The following is a 22,595-nucleotide window of genomic DNA, read 5'->3' as shown; positions in this document are numbered from 1 at the left end:
GTCCTGCTGGGGGAGGGGCTAGAGTAGATCTCTCTGTAATGTGAGGCCCCTGGCACTGCTTCTGCCCTCAGGGGGACCCGGGTGGCCCAGCTGGTCCCAAAGGAGACAAGGTAAGCACAGGCTAGAGCATGGGCGCATGGGGGAGCCCCCTGCTTGGCGGGAGGAGAGAGAATGGGGCTGGGGGGGGCAGCTGGGGTGAGGGACATGTGGGGGGGAGCGGGGCCAGGCATCCATCTGAGGAGGCTGGGCTCTCTGCTCAGCCAGGCCACTCGGTGGGGAGTGTCCCCCTCCCAGTGCTCGCCGATGTGGGAGCCTGGGTTCCAGACATCGGGAAGGGCAGTCCTAAGTCTAGTGATGACCAGAGTGGCCTTGATTGGAGGGCCCACGCTCATTTTAGGGCAGTGGTTCTCAACCTTCTGGCCCTTTAAATACAGTTCCTCATGTTGTGACCCAACCATAAAATTATTTTCGTTGCTACTTTATAACTGTAATGTTGCTACTATTATGAATTGTAATGTAAATATCTGATATGCAGGATGGTCTTAGGCGACCCCTGTGAAAGGGTCGTTCGACCGTCGAAGGGGTCGCGACCCACAGGTTGAGAACTGCTGTTTTAGGGCCTTGTGCCTCAGTGAGCAAAAAGCCCTGAAATGTTGGTCTGTCTGTCTGCTGCGGTTCCTCTGGGGTCACCCAGATCACATTCCAACCTACTACCCTGGGAAGGGGTGCCTAGAGGCCTCAGGACGCCCTTCCTTTGCAACCGAGGACTTGCATTAGACAGACATGAGGACAGGCAGCAGAGGGGAGTCTCTGCTGACCAAACAGACCAGGAGGCGACGGGAGATTTGACAGATTTTCCTGCCACCCAGAGAGGGGGCTGCATGGGGACGGGGTGAATGGGCTGATGTCACAGCCAGGAGCCTCCCCCTAACCCTTCTTCTGACCACAGGGCAGCTCCGGGGTGCCGGGCAAGGAAGGTCCTGGAGGGAAGCCTGTGAGTGACCCCAATTCGGTGGGGGCGGGGGGAGCACTGCCCACCATGTCCAAGTCTGCTCCACCAAGGCTTCCAGAGGTGGGGCTGGTCCTCGGGCCCTGTCGTGATGCACCAGTCCTAATGCCCACTGCTTCTCCTACAGGGGAAGCCAGGGGTGCCAGGGCTGAAGGGAGAGAAGGTGAGTCCTCAGCCGCGTTGCCCAGGTTGGAGCGGGAGTGGGAGCCCCTCTCTGGAGGTGACACTAAGCATCAGGGCCCTGTGACCCAGGGTGCTGACCTTCCTCAGTGGACCCCCGCCCCTTCTTTGTAACTACAGTGTGCGAATGTGACTACCAAACACAGAGCCAGGCTGGGGGGTTTCACCGCTGGGCTCAAGGCCCGCCGCAGCCACACATGAGTTATGACCGTGGCCAGTTCCCACTTCTGTAAACGGGGCACGAGGCTTTCTGATGGCCGCTGTGAGGACGCAGTTTTGCGATGTCCAGGAATCAGTTGAATGAATGAGTTAGCTGAGCAGAAAGCCCCTCCAGTGTTCCTGCTGATGTTGGGGCTAGGGTGCTGCCCCCCCCCCCCAATGTCTAGAGCTCCTTGTTTTATCCTGGGTCTCAGCCCCACCTTGTCCACTTATGGTCTCTCCGTTCTTCTAGGGTGACCCCTGTGAAGTGTGCCCAACGCTGCCTGAAGGGTTCCAGAACTTCGTGGGGCTCCCTGGAAAGCCAGGGCCCAAGGGGGAACCGGGTGATCCTGCACCAGCCAGGGTGAGCACCTAGGGTGGCCATGGAGGGACCCCACAAAGAACTTGAGGGTATCACCACGGAGTGGAGTTGGGCAGAGAGACTGGGTACTTCTCATGGCCATAGAGAGATTGTGGGCAGAGGGTCGAGGCTCCTCGTAGCGGCTGAACCATAGAGTTTAGTGCTGGGCTAGAAGGCCACCCCAGGTCTCCGTGGCAACCCTGCTGGGTTCCTAAGGAACTGCTAAAATGCCTTTTGGGCAAGCTGGTGTGGAGCCAGCCCTGATAGTGAGCGAGGCTGTGCTCTCCTCCTGGGAGTGGGTGTTGGTGGGGATGGTGGGAAGGAGTGGGCAGGGCTGGGTTAGGGTCCGGGCCTGGCCTCCCCACCCCACTCCCTCACAGACTCTTTTTTTCAGGAGGACCTGGGAGCTGTAGGACAGAAAGGTGACCGGGTACGTATAGGGACTTTCCGGTGGGAGAGCTCAGCCTGGCTTCATGGGTTGATGAGCACTGGCTCTGGGGTGCTGCTGGCCTGGGACCCCCTAGGGCGCTTGGGTGTTTGACGTGCTTGTGGTGTGTGACATGGCCATCCTCATACGAGGCTAGGACGTTGGGGCGTATCCCTACATGCCCAGTCTCAGCCCATAAACCTTTTCTCCCCACAGGGAGACCCTGGCATCCAAGGCCTCAAAGGAGAGAAGGTGAGGGAACCCAGTCACCTGGCTGCCCCCTCTGACTACTGGGAGCCTTTTTGATCCCTTCTCTTCCTTCTTCAGGGGGAGTCCTGCTTGTCCTGCAGCCCAGCTGTGGGGGCCCAGCAGCTTGGGCCTTTGGCAGGGATCAAAGGAGACGTGGGGCCTCCTGGCTTGGGGTTTCCTGGCCTTCCGGTGAGTGGCTGCTTCCTGCCAGCCCAGCCCAGCCCAGTCCAGCCCGGCCTTGCTCTACAGTGTCCTCCCTGGCTCCTTAGGCCCCCACATCTCTAGGCAGAGGCCAGGGGGAGGCCCTGCGGCAGGTGTCCCCAGCCTGCAGCCCGTCCCTCCCTTCTTCCTGCACTGCCCCAGGTTACTCGCCCCCGGAACTCCCTCTTAGAACCTCTGAGTCCCCAGCTGTATAACTGAAATAACTGTCCAGCTGCCTGCAGGGCTGTGGGATGTGTAATTCTGAGCCGGCTTCTTTTCCTCCGAGGACACTGGGGCCCATGGGGTCTCAGAGGGGTGGGAAGGGGGAGATGCTGTGACTATAACTTGATTGTTTTTCAGGGGAAAGTTGGGGCTCCAGGGCCAACAGGGCTGAAAGGAGAAAAGGTGAGGCCTGGATTAGAAGTTAGAGACACCTGGGCTGCTTAGCAGGGAGACGGGAGCCCTGGGTGGGGAGTAGAGACAAGATAGACAAGACACCAAACTGTACATTTGCAGTGAAATAAATTCATCAACATTTTGCAAACTGGAGTTGAAGAACGTATTCCTGAAAGCCCTCATGTTCTCCAAGAGAATTCCTTAATTTGTATTTTTAATTTAGTGATAATATAAAGTAATAAAGTACATTCAAGATGGCCTTCTAATAATATAATAAAATAAACACTTCTTTACTACTTATTATGTGCAGGGCACTGTGCTAAGTGCTTGTACATATATTGTTTCCTCTTCCCAAAACCTTATTGGGTAGAGACCCCATTATTCCCATTTTACAGAGGAGAAGATGGAGACACAGAAAGGCCAAGTAAATTGCCCAAAGTCATGTGGGTGTGCAGAAGTGGGACTGAGCTCAGGAAGTCTGTAATCGTCACCTCGGCTGGGTCCTCGATTTCAGTGCCCGTGTTAACATTTGTGTTCATGGTTGCATTAGAGCATTGAACTTACAGTGCGGCGTGACTCAGATGAGGGGTTTTGTGGGTGTGCGAGTGTTAAGTGTGAGAAACACTGGAATATATGTCCAGACTCGGCTCTCCCAAGCAAACCTGTTGTTGCTCAGCTAGAGCTTTGCACTCCCATGTGACCTGCTGTTCTCTCCTTTGATCTCAGGGTGATTTCGGGGAGGCAGGGCCAGCTGGCAGTTCGGTAAGTGCACTCCGGGCGGGCGGGCGGGCGGCAGCAGCTCTGGGAAAGGACAAGGTGGGAGGTGCTGCCCACTCCCGGGGAGATGACGGGCCTGGGTGGTGCCTCCTCCTGGCTCAGGCAGATGCTGGGCATCACACGTGTTTTGTGTTGTTTTGTTGTTGTTGTTTGTATCACATAGGGGCCCCCAGGACCAGTGGGACCCGCAGGAACCAAAGGGGAAAAGGTGAGTATGGGGACATTCCCCACCCAACAGCCTGGGTAAACTTCCCAAACACATCTCATGTCGCTCTCCTTCAAGCTCTCCGAGGCTCCCTAACGTCTGAGGGTCCCAGCTGACCCCTTAGCGTGACCCCTGATGACTTGGCCCCACCTTCCTTTCTTACCTGCTCTTCCACAACCTCTCCTGAGATATCCCTTGCCCATCAGAGGTGCCATGTCAGGCCTGGCTACATTCCCCAGATTCCAAGCCTGGCCTGGGGCCCCCAAACTTGTGTCCTTGCTCGGCAGGGGGAGCCGTGTGAGCCATGTTCAGCTCTGTCCGAGCCTCAGAATGGGAACAGCCGCGTGGCGGCCTTGCCTGGCCCTCCTGGAGAGAAGGGCGAGCCTGGGCCTCCGGGCTTCGGCCTGCCAGGAAAGCAGGTGAGTGCCAGGGCCTCACGGGGGGATGCAGACAGGGCTGGACAGAGGCGGGGACTGCCCTCCCCCCTTCCCGGGTCTCTTGGCTCCCTGGGCAGTGGGGAGTAGGTGGGTCACCCAGGCAGGAGTCTGGCTCAGGTCTTTTCTCTTAATCGATACAGTATCCGAGAGCAGAGACTTGGGTCCCAGGACATAGCATGATGGGATGTGCAGAAAGAGCACCAACCTGGGACCAGACAGACCTGGGTTCAGAGTCCAGGTCTGCTGTTTCCTAGCCTTTAGACTTGAGCAAGTCCCTTTTGCTCTGTGCTTGTTTCCTGTGCCTGGTGGTGGGAAGCCTAGGATGTGTGTGAAGCACTTAGCACACACTAGGCGTTCGGGAAATGACAGTTGCCACTGTGGTGATGATTATTGTCACTGCTTTCACCAATAACAGTAAACACTGGCAGTGTGCACAAGGAGCCACGCACTGCTTCCCCTATATTAGCTCATCTAATCTCACAAGAACCCTACAGTGTAGAAGCCCATGCTATTTTATCATCCCCATTTGACGGATGAGGAAACCGAGGCACAGAGAGGTGAAGTAGCTTGCCCAGGGTCACCCAGGCAGGAGTCTGGCTCCAGTCTTTGCCCTTAATCTCTACAGTGCCTGAGAGCAGAGACGTGGGTTGTATTTCCCGGGTCTAACGCAGTGACAGCCACTGGGGTGGGGGTGGGAGGGTCCGGCATGAGTGCATGGAAATGCTTTCTCCTCAGGGCAAGGCTGGAGAGCGTGGATTGAAGGGTCAGAAGGTGAGAAAGCCTTGGTGGGCATGGGTGGGCACCCCCTCTTCTCAGATGCCCTCTCCTCCTCCTTTTCCTGATTGCCCTGTGCCTACTCTCTACTCTCTGCCCAGCCCCAGGCCCAGTGAAGGGCTCTGAGTACCTGCAGGTCCCAAGAGGGCAACCTGCCCCAGCTGGGTCACCTCTGCCCTCCTTGATCCCCACTCCTTACAGGGTGACGCAGGGAATCCTGGAGACCCCGGAACGCCAGGCACCTTGGGGCAGCCGGGACTGTCGGGAGAGCCAGGGGTTCGGGGCCCCATGGGGCCAAAAGGAGAAAAGGTCAGGCAGGTGGTGGGCAGTCTGTTGCATGAACACAAAGAGGCTAAGGGTTCTGAGGGGAAGACTGGGGTCGGGCTGTGAGCCTCCTCTGCTGCCGGAGCGCTGGGTGGGGGCGCCTCAGCTCTTCTCTGGGGCAGGAGTGTCGGGCGCCTGTTGTGATTTCCCCAGGCTGAGGTGGGGGCAGGGGAGGAACAGAGCTCTCAGAGGGACACACGGTCCCCCCTTTCCCATGCCTCCTGCTGGCCCAGCTGCCAGCCCTGGCTCACTCCTGGCTATGCCCGTCTCTGACTAGGGCGATGGCTGCACTGCCTGCCCCAGCCTGCAGGGGGCGTTGACTCACGCGGCAGGACTGCCTGGGAAGCCAGGCCCCAAAGGAGAGCCAGGCCCAGAAGGCGTGGGCCGGCCTGGGAAACCGGTGAGTTGGGGCTGCCTGCCCTCTGGTCCTTCCTCAACTGGGCTGCCCGTTCCCCCGTGGGACCCATGGGCCACCTGTGTCTTTTAGGGCCAGCCTGGTTTACCGGGAGTTCAAGGCCCCCCAGGACTGAAGGGCATGCAGGTAGGTGTGGCTATATGGGGGGCCTGAGCTGCAGGTATGTGTGGGTGAGAGTGGGGCTGGGGAGATACGTGGGGGCTGGAGTGGGGGATGGAGATCAGCTTTAGAGTGGGGAGAAGGTGGAGGAGGTTAAGGAGGTCAAGGGTGATTGGGAATCTCAAGCCAAGGATGTCCTTCCTCTTCAGGGAGAGCCTGGGCCTCCAGGAATGGGAGTCCAGGGGCCCGAGGTAAGTCTCCAGCCTTACCTATGCCTGCCTGCCACCCCTCCCCCAACACTCCTACTAGCCAGCTGTCCACTCCCATCTGCCTTGAAAACCACGGAGCTCTGCCCTCCCCTGAACGCTCACGGGCACAGCTCTGGGATAGAGTTGTGCCGCAGCCTCAGCCTTGCTTCTGTCCAGGCTCTTGGTTTTGACCCCCACCTCTCTGACCCTCAGGGTCTCCTTGGGGTGCTCTTCTGAGGGCTGGCAGACAGCCCACCCCAGACCAGGTCTGCCAGTGGGGCAGGTTGGCTTGTGCAGGTGTGGCCCAGTCTGCCTTTTCTGACTTGCAGGGGGAACCTGGAGCCCCGGGCTTGCCTGGCATGCAGGTACGTCTGTCTGGAGGAGGCTGGCAGGGGCAGGGGCCGCTCTAGGATAAGGGGTAACTAGCTGTGATTCCACCTGCAGGGGTTTCCGGGGCCTCGAGGACCACCTGGCCCTGCTGGAGAGAAGGGACCCAAGGTGAGCTTCTTCCTCCTTGGGCACTCGGCCTGCACTGCTTCGGGTGCCCTGGCCGTGGGCACAGGGGACATGGGAACTGAGTGATGCCCGTGAGAGCAGCCCGAGACCTGGTCTGGTGTGTCTCACCTGCTGGATTGCTTGGCAACCTTTGTACCCTCTCTTCTGCAGGGATCTCCGGGGGTAAAAGGAGCCATTGGACCCATGGGACTCCCTGGTGCCAGTGTCTCTGGGCCTCCGGTAAGGGTCCTCTCTGTGCTCCGTGCTGGGGGTGTTGCTGGGACCCAGGGCGTTGCATCTGGGAAGAGGGCACAGGCCTGACCCTGCCCATCCAGCAGCAGAGGGGATGGGAGCAGAGAGGCTCAGCTCAGCTCAGCCTCGGAGAAGGAAGACCACACGGTTTGGGGCCAGCACCTGAATAACGATAATACTGATTACCCCCAGTTTGGGAGCAGTGACTGTGCTGAGGCCCTGTGCTAAGCTCTAGACAAGCAGGGATCCCCTCAGCCCTCCCCACAGCTCTGTAAGGGAACGGCTTTTTTTTTTTTTTTGGTGATTCTTAATTTTAATATACAAATATTACCTTTATAAATATTTTTTTATTGCTAAAAGTATTACAAAGGGTATTGCATATGTGTCCTTTTTTTCCCCCCTGCCCTTGACAATCCCCTGGCCTCCCCTACCCCCCAGTGTCTTATGTCCATTGGTTATGCTCATATGCATGCATACAAGTCCTTTGGTTGATCTCTTACCCCCCTCCCTCCTGCCCCCCAAACCTCCCCGGCCTTCCTGCTGCAGTTTGACAATCTGTTTGAGGCAGCTCTGCCTCTGTATCTATTATTGGGGAACGGCTATTATTGTCCCCACTTCACAGATGAGGGAACTGAAGGCCAGAGAGTGAAGAGGCAGAGCCAGGACTTGGACACAATTCTGTCTGACTCAAAGCCCATACGTTAGCTCCCCCACCCCCACTTCAAGCCTCGGAGGCATTAGGGATCATCCAAACCAGTGCTGCCCAGAACTACCTAGAACGATGGAAACACTTCGCTCCACACCGCCAGAGACTGTAGCCACGCGGCTGCTGAGCACTGGAAATGTAGCTAGTGTGCCTGGGGAACTGAATTTTAAATTTCATTTCATTTTAACTCCTTTTAATTAGAATAGACACATGTGCCTATTGGCTACCATACTGGACAGCAAAGATCTATCTGGACCAGCAATACCTCCAACCTTCAGAGGGCTCCCTTTATTACTGTCCCACCAGGGTCTGATGTCCTAAAAGATGTATCTATTGAACAAATTGCATCGATTAAGTTACAATAAATGCGTTTCATCATTTTCATTCATCAAAGTCCTGTATAACAGCCAGCTTCTACTTCTCATGAACCCACCACAATTTTGTGAGCGGATATAATTCTAGCCTAAATCAAAGAAATGTTACCGCTCAGCCAGCCTGGGCCGTGCCAGGCTGTGGGCAAATGGTAGAACCTGTCTTGGGCTTTTAGTAACGTTGAAAATGGCCCAGTGAACAGAACCTTTTCCATCTTTATGGATCCCTAGAGACATTCCACGTCCGGTTTGGGAATCACGGGTGGATTCCTTCCAGGGTGCTCTGGAGCCCACGGGGCCCAGGGCCTTGCCCACGTCCGCGCAGCCAGTCTGCATTGCCCAGCAGGACTGGCGGTCAGGGTCCCTCCCTGCCTGTCCCAGGGACTCCCCGTGTAAAGCCGAGGTGAAGGGGAAGGTGGTCCCGGTCCTTGGGGAGCCTTTGGTCCATGTGTGAAGGTGGCATGCCCCACAGGAAGGCAGCCGTCGAAGGCCCGTGTGCAGGCTGACCTCTCCAGGCCTGCTTCCCTGGAGCTGAATCTCATCCCAGGAGGCTTCCCAGTCCCCACCCCACACTCACTAGCTGTGACCAGAAGCAAGTGACAGCCTCTCGGAGTTTCCCTCCGACTCCTTGTGGATGAAATAGGGGCTGCCATAAATCAACCGAGATGACCTTTGTGATAGAGAGGATGTGTGCCGCACTGAGCAGGGGGAGGAGAGAGCAGGGACTCCGGGCCACACAGACCTGGGTGCGCTCCTGCTATTGGGCCTCTTATAACATTTCTTTCAGCCTCAGTTTCCTTAGTTGTGACTCAGAGCAGTGCCGTCCTGCGGGGCTGGGGGTGAGGACCCACGCAGTGTTCTCTGGTAGGCGCTTGGCCTGGCGTCTGACACACAGGCGAGGAGGAGACGCCAGGCTTCTTCCTCCTTCCTGTTCTCTGTGTCTCCTACGCCTCAGCCTGGTCCTCCAGGACCCAGGCACTGGGGAGCCTGGTGCTCCCTCTGTTTGTCCTGTTGCCCGCCCTGCAGACAGGCCGACGGCTGGCTGCTGCCCAGCACTAACCACTGACCCTGCGCTCTCTCCCGTCAGGGACGTGATGGGCAGCAAGGACAGACTGGACTTCCAGGAGCCAGAGGGACGCCGGTGAGTAGTGTCTGGAGGCAGCAGGAAGCGGCAGCTGGCCCCGCCTCCCACCCTGATCTACTCATCTTCTGTGCTTCTTCCCTGCAGGGTGAAAAAGGGCCTCAGGGGGAGAAGGTGAGTCCCATCACTCTGGGGAAATGCAGCCCCTCTGGTCCGGCCATGAAGCGAACCTGCGTACATGCCAGTGGCCCTGGCCTGCAGAATGGCAGCCACCCTGGTCTCCTTGCCTTCCACCAGCTCCCTGGGCCCAGGGAGCCGAGGCCCCAAGAGCTCCCCACTTTACCTGGTTGCTGACCCAGGCCTCAGCCAGGATCCCAGGAGATCCAGAGAGCTCCAAGACCCTGCCCCCCTACTTCCTCCCCTACCTCCCCCCCCCCACCTCCCCAGCAGGGGGCAGCTGCATTTTCAAACGGGCATGGTCAGAGCAGAGATGTCAGGGAGCAGGAGAGAAGGGCACAGGAGCCAGGCTGGGCCAGCGGGAGCGGGGCTGCAGCCGGCTCAAGCTGCGACCGTTGGAGGCGAGAATACCGGGGCTGTGGCAGACAATGGTGAAACGGAAAACGCAGGAATGGCAGCAGCCCGTGTTTGCTGAGCTTGCCATGGGGCAGGACCTCTGCATCCTCGAATCCCCCCCATCCTCAGGGCAGCCTATGCAGTTGGTATTATCGTCCCACCTCACAGATGAGGAGACTGAGGTTCTGAGTGGTCGAACAGACTGTCCAGTGCTCAAGAGACAGATTCCAGATTGAAACCCTGGCCTCTCCATCCCGAGAGCCTGTGCCGCCTCCAGACGGCAGTTTCCAGGAGGCCCTCCATCCTGGCCCTCCTCTGACAAAGGCTCCTGTCTTTCCAGGGTGAGCCCGGGGAGTGCTCCTGTCCCTCGCGGGGAGACCCCGTCTTCTCGGGCATGCCGGTGAGTGGTGCTGAGAGCCTCCCCCGGCCGGGAGAGGCCCTGCTTCCCCCCAGCCCAACACGCAAGGGCCCCACAGGGCTTTGTGCCCCGCCAGCTGCCTCCCCACGCAGCCCTGCGCTTGGTGTGGACGTTGCCTGTAACCTCTCCCCTTCTTTTGCGACCCCCCACTCCCACCCAGGGTGCTCCGGGACTTTGGATGGGCAGCTCCTGGCAGCCGGGCCCGCAGGTGTGTGTCGCTTGTCTCCTCTGTTTCTCTTGTCCGCCAGCGCCCCTCGGCTTGCCCACCCTCGCCTCACTGCCCCCCCGCAATGGGGCAGGGCTTTCTTCTGGGTCTGATTATATCTTCTCTCCCTCAGGGTCCCCCAGGTGTTCCCGGACCACCAGGCCCCCCTGGAATGCCTGGGCTGCAGGTAAATGGGGGGGAGAAGAGAATGAGTTTGGGAGGCTCCCCTGCCCTGCACACTCACCTGCCATTTCTCCCTCCTCTGTGCTTCTGCTCCCAGAGTGGCATGGAGGGCATGTCCTGCTGTGAGCTAGCCCAGGCACCTACTGACACCCGTGCCAGGCTCAGGCCTTGGCCACCTGCCATGAACCCAGAATCTGGGACAGATAAAAAGTTTACCCTGGTGCAGGGCTGCACCTGTGTCTTGCACACCTGCTCTTCTCCAGGGACTGCGTTCGTTTGTTGTTAGGTTGGCGATAGAACAGTGGACAAAAATGAAAAGCCCTGTCCTCTTGGAGCCTGCATTCTAGTAGGAGGCACAGGCGATGAGCAAGATAAATAAATGAAATACAGTGTGTGAGAAGGGGACCCGTGCCGGGAGGAAAATGAACACGGAGTGGGGATAGAAAACGGGAGGCGGGCAGGGAAGAGATTGGGGGGAAAGCGGAAAAGAAGGTGACATTTGAACAAAGAGGTAAAGGAAACGGGGAATGAGCCTGTGAAGGGAGAGTATTCCTGACAGAGAAAGCAGCAGGTGCAGAGGCCCCAGGTGGGATGGGCCCCCTCTGGGAGGAGGCCAGGGATCGTAAGGGGAGTGTAGTTGGAGTGGAGATCCCCGCCCAGCTGAGATGAGAGTGTTCATTCCAGAGCCTGGCAGTCTGACTTTGAATCCCAGCTCTGCCATGTGCTAGCGGTGTGATGCCGGTCAAGTTACCCACCCTCTCTGTGTCTCCAGTCCTCCTCCTGTTAAGCGGAGATAATGACAGCATGTACCTCATGGGCTATTGTGAATGTTAAACAAGGCAATGCACGCAAAATGTATAGAACCATGCCCGGCACATAGTAGATGCCTAGAAGGCATTCACCATCATCACCCCAACAACTACTATTATTTTGCATCCATTCTCTCACTCATTGGACCGTGCAGACACGGTCAAGATCACACCCGAGGGCTGTGGCTTGGTCTGGCCTCTCAAGCTGGGCAGCGATTCCCTTGGGAACCAAGGGCACAGCCCTCCTTGCTCATTCCAGTAGGAAGTGGTGTTGTCCCTATGTCACCGCTGGGTGCCTGAGAACCTGAGCGGTGAGGCATCTTGGCTGAGGTCACCGGCTGGCGTGGGCAGCCTGGCCTGAGCTTCCCGGCGCCGAGCACTTTCCTCCCCCTGTGCTGCCCTTCAGGACAGCTCCCCGGCGGTTTGCACACCAGGCCGCATTGGGGGAGCTCCTAGGAGGCACGGACAGTGGCTGCTGCATGCCTGGCTCTCAGCTCCTGAAAAAAAGAAAAGAAAGCGATTCTCGCCTGAAGCAGAGCAGAATCACATGGAACGTTTTATAAACTATGTACTCCCCACGCCCTGGCGATTTTGAGATTTTACACACACACACACACACACACACACACACACACATACACACACACATACACACACACACACACACACATTGCGGGTGGGAGTCTCCACTGGGATCACAGTTCTCTCCCAGAGGCTGAAGTAGAGCCACCTCTGGTCCTCCCTCCGGGGGCAGCCACACATTTACCAAGTGCCCGGCTTCCTGCTTCACCCCCGCCAGGAAGCGGGAATCTGCCTGCAGGGGGCTTGCAGGGGGCTTGGGGAAGCGCAGTTATTTCAAAGTGATCCGTTTACAAGCTCACGCTGCTGCAGTGTCAACCCTGCCAAGATGTGCTGGGGGATGAGGCAGAAAAGAGGGACTGCCGAGCCTGGTTCCAGGCACCGGGTCCTCCTCCAGCGCCAGTGCTGGAGGCCACGCTGAGCCCACGATGGGCACCTGCCCTGTGCCAGGCAGGGCGCAGGTCCTGCTCGCCAGGTCGTCTCCTACAGCTCCTCCTCAGGCGCAGAAACAGGCTCGGAAATATATGGCACTTACTGTCCAGGGCCCATGCGTGGTTCTATCACGTCATCTGCGTCCATTTCACAGGAGAGGAAGCTGAGGCACCAGGGTTAGGAGATGTGCCCAAGGCTAGACAGCTAGGGGAGAGCTGCTCACATCGACAGGTGGGCGTTTAAATTCTGGGAGGGCAGGAAGAGAAAATCACAAAAAAATCAGGCTTGAGCTAATACCTGGGCAATGGAGAGAGGAGCATGGGGTGAGTAATAATTCAGGGCATAATTATAATGAACACGTGCAAGGTGTCTTCCCTTTCCCAGGGCGCTGTTCTAAGCACTTTGCCCTATTCATTCATTAAGGAGACAGTATGAGAAGGGCAGGGCCATGGCGTGTGGCGGTGCAAGAGGGGGAACCTGGCCTGAAATACGGTGGCTGGTGGGAGAAGGTGGCATGTTCTATCGCTGGGAGCTGGGACCTGAGGGAGGCCAACTCTCAGGCGGCCAAGGAAATCCTGTTTGGAGGGAGCAGGGGGAGCAGCAGTGCGTTCATGCGATGGGTATTTAATGCACGCCTCCTCCGTGGCGGGCACTGGGGATTTAAAGGGGAACGTACTCCCTGCCTCCAAGGAGTGTTTAACATGCAGATGCGCATTGTGAGTCTGTGAGGGGAACAGGGTTTGCTTGGCAAACATTTCATATGAGCATCCTGCGTGCCTGGCTCTGTACTAAACTACTTACAGCTGTGGTCTCCTTTAAGCCTCACCGTAAACTAACCCGGTTTTACAGATAAGGAAACTGAGGCACAGAGCTCTCCGCGCCCCCCTCCCCCCAAGTAACCTGCCAAAGTTACCCAGGTGGTGGGGATTGGCGCCCGGCTGGGTCTGCTCCCCAGCCTCACCTGGTGGATGCATGTCCTCCTCAGAGTCTCACCTCTGTGCCTCGCTTGTCCTGTGGCCTTGGCAGTTCCTCTCTGAATTCCCTTTTCTGGGTTTAAGGTGGTGACAACACCTAGTTCAATAGAATTGTGATGATTCAATGAGAAGGATGTAGGAAAGGACTTAGCACAGAAAGAACCAGTAGCTACTTGCTATATAGACGACCCTCTGCCTCAATTCTGACTTCCTGTAACATGTGCGGAAAAGCAGACTGTCGGACTGGTTTGGGGGTCACCCCGCTGGGTCTCCTCAGCTTTCCCTACACACTGGTCTGGGGGTTTTGAGCTAAGACTATGGGCTCAGCTCTGCAGGGTGAGGGCAGAGGCAGGGGGGATGGTGGGAATGCCTCAGGGAGCGGAGCCCACTCACTCGTGTCTCTCCTTGGCTGCAGGGCATCCCTGGAAACAACGGTTTGCCAGGACAGCCGGGGCTCACTGCGGAGCTGGTAGGTACCGGCCAGGACTCACTGTCCAGCCGCCTCCCTGCCCTTGCCAGGGCCGAGCTTGCCAGGCCGGCTCCCTGAGCTGCAGTGGGGGGCCCTCTTCTCTCCCTCTGGGAGAAGCCTGGTTGGCACGTGGCTTCCCAAGGCCGAGGCTCTACCTGATGCCTTAAGTCTCCTTCCCCTTCCCCTCCCTGCCTGAGCCCTGCTGTCTGTCTCCTGCAGGGATCCTTACCCATTGAACAGCACCTCTTGCAGGTAAGAGGATAAGCGGGAGGGAGTAGGGACTGGAGGGGGTGGCAGAGGGCGCTGCAGATGGAGCTGTTTGTGGGCAGTGTGTGTGTGTGGGGGGGGGGCTGGGAGGGGGGCTCCCAGCATGTCTAAAAGGGCTCAGCGCGATGCCCGGCTCCTCACAGCCCCTAAGTCAGTACCTGCCGAGTGACTGTTCGAAGGAACCCTGAGAAGGTACCCACCTTGCAGATGCTGTTGGCAGTTCCAACCACAGAGCTGCTGCCAGTGAGGCCCTGTACCCCCCTGGTTACTCCAGGGCAGGGCCCAGCAACATGCAGAGCATAATGGGAGGGGGGGTGGGGAGGGTGACAGGGCACTGGTGAGACCCTCAGGCCTGCCCGCCAAGGTTACGTTCTATGGTCAGACGGGGTGGGGCCTGGAAGAAGGCTTCGGCATCCTCTCTCTGGTCAATTCAGAAAGAATCCAGGGAGGAGATGGGATTCGAGAAGCAAGTCTAGTGGTGCAAGGGGACTTGGGCCTGGGAGGAGAGTCGGCCTGTGCCAGGGCCTGCAGACACGGTCAAGATCACACCCGAGGGCTGTGGCTTGGTCTGGCCTCTCAAGCTGGGCAGCGATTCCCTTGGGAACCAAGGGTGGCACAGCCCTCCTTGCTCAGTCACCTCTGGAGACGAGATCTGAGCTCTTCTCTCCTCCAGCTTGGCATCCTCAGGGGTCCCTCCCAAGCTTTGGCCAGCAGAGTGCACTGTCCTGGCCACCCCCTTCCAGCACTGGCTAGTCGGTGCCCTGGACATCCCTGGGTCCTAACCAGGACAGCGTGGGGAGAGACTGCCCCACCGGCTCTAGCAGAGATGTCTCCGGAAGCAGCCTGAGGCCAGGGTACCCTCCTGGCACAGTTATGCCGTGGATCAGAGCGGGGTGGTGTCAGTGAAACTGCAGCTTCTCCCTCAGGCTTCCGGCAGTTGGGTCCCCCCAAGTCCTGCCCCGGGCACGTGACTGTGCAACTCAAGCAGGATTTAGCATTTCTCTGTGTAACATTTCATCCGATGGTTTCTCAGCCAAGTGCTCTGCAGGGGGCGCTAAGCAGCTGTCTGGAGAGGTGTCAGATGGCACCCAGGGTGCTGACCAGGAGCCCCCACCACACGCACGCACAGCCCAGAGGAAGCCTGGGCCTGTGTGGCCTGAGCACCAGCTCTGGCCTCATAGACCAGGGCTTCGTCCAGGCTCCCCCCGCCGTGGACACGCCGCACTGTCTCTCCGGGTGTCGGCTCCCTTATCTCCACGTGCTTATAAGATGACCTGCCTCCTGGTGCTGCCAGGACGGAGTGTGATAAGTGCACAGGCCCATTGCGATGACTGGCGCCTGGGTGCTGAGTAAACACAACCGTTATCACGGGGCTTCGCAGTGCAGTGAAGGTGGAGCAGGGGCCCCGCTGGGGGTCCACGGACACCCCACCAGGCCATGCATGGACGCCGGGCCCCAGTCCTCTGAGGCTGTAGTCCACTTTCCACTCGTGGGTTTTCTTTTTCTGGGACGAGGACTCACAGCTTCCATCAAACTCCCAGAGGGCTTTGTGACCCAAAGAGGTTAAAGGCCAGGTGAGAGGAGCACCTGCTGGTCGGGAAGACCGGCAGGCCCAGCGAACTGGGCGTCCGGCAGCGGGGATCGGCGGGGACGGAGGGCGGGCTCCCTCCCAGGCGTCTGCAAAGGCCCGGCTGCTCCTGCAGCTGCTCCCCTTGCTCCTGGAGAAGCTGTTCGGAACCGGCCTTTGCAGCCCGAGTCCTCGTGGCGTGTCCTCACAGCGGGTGCAGGATGCTGGAACAGCCGGGACAGATGGTGCCTCTGTGGGCCCCTCTGCCTCCCCCCACACGCCTGTCTGGAAAGTGGCTTTGGCGGGGCCCCCACCAGAGCTTCTTCCTGCAGGAAACGCAAAGCCGGTGTTGGGATTGGGTCCCCTGAGGATGGAGCAAAGCTGCCGCAGGGGTGTGGCTGGGAGGAGTGTGGGTGGAGGACTGCCTGCCAGGCAGGTGACAGGGGCTCTCCATCTGGCCCTTCCTGGCGCTCAGACCCCTGCCCCCTGCCCTCTCCTTTCCCTCCTAGAGCATCTGTGGGGACTGTGTCCAGGGGCAGAAGGCCCGCCCAGCGGCCCTCCTGCAGAAAGGCGAGAAGGGAGACCAGGGCATCCCCGGCGTGCCAGGTTTTGACAACTGTGCCCGGGTAGGAGGCTGGGCTCAGGGTGGCCTTGGTGTAGGGAGGGCTCCCAGTGGCCTCACCTGACAGAGCCCCTGTGTCCCCCCCCAGTGCTTCACAGAGCGGGAGCGCCCCAGAGCGGAGGAGGCCCGGGTGAGTGGCCCTCGCCTTCCCTTCACCCCCTGCCCTGAGCCCCACCGGGAGCGAAGCAGCCGACTGCTCACTCCCACCATCTCCATCCACTCCAGGGAGACAACAGCGAGGGAGACCCGGGCTGTGCTGGGAGCCCTGGCCTGCCTGGTCCTCCGGGGCTGCCGGGCCAGAGAGGAGAAGAGGTAAGGCCAGCGCCTGGGCCCTCCTGCGCAGTGGCCCTTCGTTCTCGAGGGCAGTCTCACTCGGGCCAGATGTCTTCTTGGGCCCTCGGTGGCTCCCTGTCTCCTGCGAGTCCTTCCAGGGCTCCGGGGCCTTCGGTCAGCTGGCGCCCTATTGCCCCATCTCATCTGCTCTCCTCACACACTGGCCTCCTCTCTGCTCTTGATCCGTGCGACACCCTCTCTTCCCGGCCTGGCTGCTGCTTTTGTTGTGGTTGTTAATCCTCACCGGAGGATATTTTTTTTCTTTGATTATTTAGAGCGAGTGGAAGGGAGGGAGGGAGTTAGAGAAACACGATGTGAGAGACACATCGATTGGTTACTTCTGCACATGCCCCAACCAGGGCCGGGAATTGAACCTGTGACCCTTTGGTGCCCTGGCCAATGCTCTAACCATTTAGCCACATTGGCCAGGGCCCTAGCTGCTTCCGTCTCACCACACTCATCCCTGTCTGACATAATGTGTATTTATTTCATATAAGAACATCCCACAGGTATCTGCTGAGCACCAACTACGTGACAGCCCCTGTCCTACCGTATTTATCACCGTCCACGGCTCCCCTAGGGTGTAAGCGCCATGAGGCTCAGATTTTGGTATTTTGTTTATTGCCGTGCCCCCAGCACCTGGACTAATGCCTGGTACATAGTAGCTGCTCAATAAATGTTTGTTGGATGATTGAATGAACTGAATGAGAAGTTTAACATCACCTTTAACATCAGCTGCCTGGAGACTCTGGCTGTGGTGAGCCAGGACGAAGGCACTGGGACCCTATGGGGCCTGAGCCTCTCTATCCATTTCTCTTGGCTTCCTTTGCAGGGTCCACCCGGCGTGAGGGGCTCCCCAGGTCCTCCAGGCCCCGTTGTGAGTATCTGTGGTTTCCTGGCTTGATTGACGCTCTCTCAGAGGGGTCCTAGTGCTGCCTGGTCTCCAGGAAGCTGGGCAGGGCAGACCGAGGAAACCTCCACTGCCTGCTCCTTTCTCTGTCGGAGCATCTGTGGGCACTGAGGACTCCCACCACCGAACCCCTGGGAATGGGCCGGCTGTGCCTGTGGTCCTGCTTAGAGGAGGCCCTTGGGGCGCATCCGTGTTTTCCCGCCCCTGACCTGCTGTGTCTTGCACCAGGGACCCAGGCAGGGGGCCTAGGCTTCAGGCTCGTGGTCTCGGCGGCCAGGAAAGCATGTGGCGACCAGCCTAGATCTCTGTGCCCCTGTGACACCAGGCCCCCAGGGGCCAGGGGCTGCGATGGAGCTGCCCTCCACTGCTCTGTAGGGCCATCACAAGGACAAGTCTACAAGGAAAGGCCAGACCGGGGGCCTCCTCCTTGGAGTCCTCTGTGGTGTTGATATGGCAGGAACATAGAAGTGACCAGAAAAGACTGGAAGAACTGAAAATGCTTTCTTTGGAGAAAATAAAAAATGGCTGGTGGGAGCTATGTTAGGACCAGGAGCCTTCCATCTGGGGAGCCTGTGGAGGTCAGGTAGCAGGCGTGAGGGGCTTCCACTCCAGCAAGGGGGCTCAGTTAGACGCAGGGAGACTCAGGAAGGGCTGCTGACGCTGGGGACTGTTTCGTGTCTCTGCTGATGGCAGAGCCATTCCTCCTGGAGCCAAGGGGAGGAGCACGTGTCTCTGGGCCAAGCCTTCCCGGGAGCCTCTCTTCCAGCTGCCTTGCAATATTCCCGTGACCTCTCCCACGACCCCTCAGCCCCAGACCGCCCCGGGGAGGCTGTGCTTGTGAGATGTGACCTGCCTGTTTCTCCCACCAGGGCCCCCCAGGTTTTCCTGGTGCCGTTGGCTCCCCCGGATTGCCTGTAAGAACCTAGCGCTGCTCGACCTCCCTTCCCCCCGCCAACCAGGTCTCTGTGGCTTTTGCTGTCTCCTTTGCCGTCACACCCTCACCTCCATCCTCCGTGTTTGCATTGTCCGCCTGCAGGCATGGTAGCTAACGACACAGGTTCCTAAGGCCCCCGGCAGCTTGGACATCCTCGAAGCCTCTGCCTTCTTCTCATTTTCCCTTCTCCCACCTATCCTGCTTTCTCTCCCACAACCACACATCGCTCCCCATAAGTCCTCTGGAGCTATTTCACCTTCTTAGCTTAAGCTGGTGCCTCTGAGGGCCTCTTCATCCCTCCCTTCTCATTTCTGCCTCCTGCTTCTCCCACCTTTGGTGTTGACTAAAGATTTGCTGAAAGTCGTTCTTGGGGCCCTGCCAGGCACCTGGCACTGAGCCCGGCAGATGCCAAAGCTTTAGGGCTTCACATTGCAGGCTGGCCTAGGTTTGCTGCCCTGCTGCTTGGCCAGGCTGGCCAGCGGCCCCCGGGAACCGGAAGGCGAGGATGCCTGCATCTTTCCCATCGTCCTGGAGGAAACGCTCAGCTTCCTTCCCTTCCTTTCCTCTCTCTGGGCTCCAGTGCCAGCCTGCTCCGAGGCTGGACACGTGATGCCAGCCAGTTGGGTTTCTGAGTGTCGGGGGGCCCTGCCCCTCTGTTCCCGGCCTCTTGGCCGGCGCCTTCTGCCAGGTGTCGTTAATTGCTCTGCCTTCATCATCATCACGGTGTGTTTCCGTCATCCCCATCCTCGCTGTTGCTCCCTCCTGGGTCGTGGACACTAACCTTTTGTTTGTCAGATTGCGTGTTCCCGGGGTCTGGCTCCTCTCCTCCCAGGCCTGGTGACGAGGGCCCGGGGAGCGGGGGCCCCCCTGGCCGCAGTTCCATCTGTCCCCGCGCCCTCATCCCGGCCGGACCTTGTCTGTTTCTGCTTGCTTGGGTGAAGGGGCCATCTGTCCGTCTAGCCATCTGTCTTGTGTTGTGGAAAGGTTTGGGCGCCGTCTCTTGCGGGCATGAGGGAGAAGGGGCCGGCATGGCCCCTGAATGGTGAGGTGAACATATGAAGAGCAGAGCGAGGAGTGGGGGAGGGGCGCTCTGGCTTTCATGGGCATGGAGATCCCTTTCCACCCTGAAAAGTGACAGGGAATGCTCTGGCGGGAGCCTTCCCATGTCTCTCCCCGAGTCCCTAAAAGAGGGTGATTTTGACTGGGGGAAGGGGGACTTGGACAGGTAAGTGTTGGGTACCTGGTGGGACATTTTAGTGGGAGCATCACGCTAGGGACACCTCTCCAGACAGTTATCACAGGGAAAGAACACACATGTCACCCTCCTAAAGGTACACCCCAGACAGTTACTACAATAGGGCACACCAATGACAGTCACCTCCCCGGGAGGCACCCTGTGGGATCAGCCAACTTGGGGGACATATCACTGTAGTTACCTGTCTTGGGGGGTATGCTTCTGAGAGGCACCCATCTATGGGAGTTTATATCTCTGACAGTTACCCTTCTGGGGCACACACCCTATGGACACCTTGCTGGGACCCTAGGGGCCACCAGCAGCCCCGCCCCATTTTGCCTGGAACAGAGACAGAGGACGTGGGGTGGGGGCAGGAGTTAGGGGCTGGGCGGGAATGCCCTCCCCTGCAGTTTCTCATGATTTTTCTCTCCAAGGGTCTCCAAGGAGAGCGAGGCCTCAGGGGCCTGACAGGAGAGAAGGGGGAACTGGTAAGAGGAGGCCGCAGGGGCCTGAGGTAGATGAGGAGCCCCGGGAAGACAGCTCAGGCCCCAGGGTGGCTGCCGTGCGGGAGGTGGGAGGGGGGGCCCTACTTTTGAAGCTCTCTGCCCTCAGCCCCTTAGGATGAAAAGACGCCCATCTGCAGGCGCCCAGCTCCCTGTAAGGGGCAAACACCCCTGTCCCCTACCAACGTCCCCGGGGGCTCTTCTCCCCACCTCTTCCTACAGCAGGTCCCTCTGCTCCCCCTCCCGGGTCCTCATCAGCCCCTGCCCTGAGCCCCTCTCAGGGTCTCAGTGGAAGTCGAGACCTAGAGCGCCTGGCCGGGGGGACCCGGCCCCTGTGGCTGCTGTGCTGGGGTGGGTGCCTGCTGTGTGGCAGCTCCGGGGCTTCTGGCTCTGGCCACCCTTCGGCCCAGGAAGGGGGAGCAGACACGTTAGGGGCTGATCATGTTGACCTTTCTTTGCAGGGTCCTCCTGGGCAACCTGGCTACCCAGGTGCCATGGGCCCGCCGGGGCTGCCTGTGAGTAAGGGGGTGCTGGCTCTGGGGGTACCGGGGCCTGGGAGGGGTGGTCAGGACAGGACCCGCGGGACCTCCCTCCGCCGAGCAGGCTCCTTCCTTCCCCAGCACTGCAGCCCGTGCTCTGCCGGGCCATCCGGGCACAGCCGCTGCTGGAAGCCCCTGGGGCGTACGGCTTGTCCCTTCCCTTCCCTTTGGGGACCCGCTGCAGTCACTGCACATCCAGGCTCTCGGAGGACCCTGAGAGGCCGAGACCCGGCCAGACAGATCTGCTCCTGGGGTGGGGGGTCAGCACGGAGCCGCCACCCCATACCGGAGCCCACTGGGTGGGCACGTCCCCCCTTTCCACCGAGGGCCACCCCCGCAGATGAGGCACAGCCCCCCTCTCCTCCCCGCTCTGTGTACCAGCTGCGGTCTCCGCCCCTCGCATTAGTGCGGTGACGGCAGGCCGCGGGGCTCATTCCTCTCTCTCTGCTCCCTTGTCAGGGCATCAAGGGAGAGCGGGGCTACGCTGGACCCTCGGGAGAGAAGGGAGAATCGGTGAGTCTGAGTCGCAGCTCAGCGCGGGGGCGGGAGCAGGGCTTCAGAGAGAGCCGGCCCTGCCCCTGCCCCTGCCTCCACCACCGCCACCAGAGATCTTCCCAGAAGCCTGGGGGGGAGGGCTGACCCCTGCTTCCCTGTCCCCTGAGTCACTCCAGCTGCATCTCAAGCAGTCAGCACAGGCTGGTGGCTGCGGAGGCCAGAGCTGGGAGGAGAATGCCAGCAGGATTCATGGAGCCAATGGCTGCCTGCCCAGGGGAGGGGCACCGGGAGTCAGCTGACAGGAGACGCCTCCCACCCCCATCCAGCAGAGGCAGGCTTACAGAGCGGCCTGGGAGGCCCAGGCTGGGATCTAGACCCAGCTCAGCCCCCTGGTCGGTCCTCCCCCCACAGCCCGGAGCCACCCTCTGCAGAGCCAGGCCCTGGCTGAGTGCAGGAGCGGGGCTGCTGTCAGATGAGGACGCTGAGGCTGGCGAGGCGGTGTGGCTCACCAGGGTCCCGCAGCTAGTTAGTGAGTTAGGGTGCAGCCTGCATTCGAACCTCACACACGTCAGTGAGGCCCCGGTGGGTGCAGCCGCCCACCGCGCTGTGCATTTATTCAAGAACTTGTGGGCCTGCTGGGCGCCAGGCTCTGAAGATGCTGTGGTGAATAAAACAGCCAGTTTTGTCCCCTGACTTCATAGGGCTCACATTCCGGGGGGGCGGGGGGAGGCAGATAATAGAGGGTTAGACAAACACATACGCATCATGAGAGATCTGATGGAGAAAATGGGTGAGGGCTGGAGTGGCGTGCAGAGCGCTGTTAACAGGGATGGTCAGGGAGGCCTCTCTGAGGAGGTGGCCTCTGAGCTCAGCCCTGAATGAAGTGGGGGAGGGTCACGAGGTTTCTGTCCTGGGGAATCCCAGAGGGAGAGGCCTGGGCTGGGAGCACTGAAGGAACAGCTTTGAGCCATTTAATGATCTAATGATTTGAGAGGCCTGGAAGGGGTCCGGGAACAGAGGGCATTGTGGGTAGTGGGTACCGTGTGCAAAGGCCCAGGGTGTAGATGGGAGTGTGTTCAGGGAACAGCGGGCTGACCAAGCAGGGCAGGAGATAAGAAAGGGAGAGGTGGTGGGTACCAGGTCACAGACGGCCTCCGAACGGCATTGGTGGAAAGTGTGCTCCTCCTCCAGTTGGCAGAGGGGAGCCATGCAAGGTTTTGAAGCAAGAGAGTGTTATAACCCCAGCCGGGCTGGAGGAGATGGCAGCCAGCTGCTGGCTGTGGGCCAAGTGGGGGGCAGGGCTGGTTGAGAGCTAGTCCAGTAGCTCAGGCAAGAGGGGAAGCC

At 59.3% G+C, this 22,595-nt stretch overlaps 1 protein-coding gene across 8 annotated transcripts in view; it reads left to right on the top strand.

The window, feature by feature from the left end:
• Positions 1–22,595, top strand: part of COL16A1 (collagen, type XVI, alpha 1) — a 48,835-nt gene that overhangs the window by 11,712 nt on the left and 14,528 nt on the right. For 5 of the 8 annotated variants that reach the window (XM_014549530.1, XM_014549536.1, XM_014549535.1 and 2 more), the window contains 34 exons: positions 72–110; positions 950–994; positions 1,137–1,172; positions 1,641–1,751; positions 2,143–2,178; positions 2,392–2,427; positions 2,503–2,613; positions 2,986–3,030; positions 3,748–3,783; positions 3,962–4,006; positions 4,291–4,422; positions 5,176–5,211; positions 5,416–5,523; positions 5,816–5,938; positions 6,026–6,079; positions 6,262–6,303; positions 6,630–6,665; positions 6,745–6,798; positions 6,967–7,035; positions 9,212–9,265; positions 9,353–9,379; positions 10,119–10,178; positions 10,357–10,404; positions 10,535–10,588; positions 13,794–13,847; positions 14,067–14,099; positions 16,191–16,307; positions 16,392–16,433; positions 16,529–16,615; positions 17,469–17,513; positions 18,416–18,460; positions 20,149–20,202; positions 20,679–20,732; positions 21,216–21,269. In XM_014549530.1, coding sequence (XP_014405016.1) covers positions 72–110; positions 950–994; positions 1,137–1,172; positions 1,641–1,751; positions 2,143–2,178; positions 2,392–2,427; positions 2,503–2,613; positions 2,986–3,030; positions 3,748–3,783; positions 3,962–4,006; positions 4,291–4,422; positions 5,176–5,211; positions 5,416–5,523; positions 5,816–5,938; positions 6,026–6,079; positions 6,262–6,303; positions 6,630–6,665; positions 6,745–6,798; positions 6,967–7,035; positions 9,212–9,265; positions 9,353–9,379; positions 10,119–10,178; positions 10,357–10,404; positions 10,535–10,588; positions 13,794–13,847; positions 14,067–14,099; positions 16,191–16,307; positions 16,392–16,433; positions 16,529–16,615; positions 17,469–17,513; positions 18,416–18,460; positions 20,149–20,202; positions 20,679–20,732; positions 21,216–21,269 — 2,022 coding nt within the window. Of the gene's footprint in view, positions 1–71; positions 111–949; positions 995–1,136; positions 1,173–1,640; positions 1,752–2,142; positions 2,179–2,391; positions 2,428–2,502; positions 2,614–2,985; positions 3,031–3,747; positions 3,784–3,961; positions 4,007–4,290; positions 4,423–5,175; positions 5,212–5,415; positions 5,524–5,815; positions 5,939–6,025; positions 6,080–6,261; positions 6,304–6,629; positions 6,666–6,744; positions 6,799–6,966; positions 7,036–9,211; positions 9,266–9,352; positions 9,380–10,118; positions 10,179–10,356; positions 10,405–10,534; positions 10,589–13,785; positions 13,848–14,066; positions 14,100–16,190; positions 16,308–16,391; positions 16,434–16,528; positions 16,616–17,468; positions 17,514–18,415; positions 18,461–20,148; positions 20,203–20,678; positions 20,733–21,215; positions 21,270–22,595 lie in introns of all 8 variants that reach the window. The other 3 variants (XM_014549531.1, XM_014549534.1, XM_014549533.1) reach the window with 3 other exon arrangements.

Source organism: Myotis brandtii, unplaced genomic scaffold, assembly GCF_000412655.1.
Source record: "Myotis brandtii unplaced genomic scaffold, ASM41265v1 scaffold555, whole genome shotgun sequence".
Lineage (NCBI taxonomy): Eukaryota > Metazoa > Chordata > Mammalia > Chiroptera > Vespertilionidae > Myotis > Myotis brandtii.
This window is presented reverse-complemented; position numbering and strand designations above follow the sequence as displayed.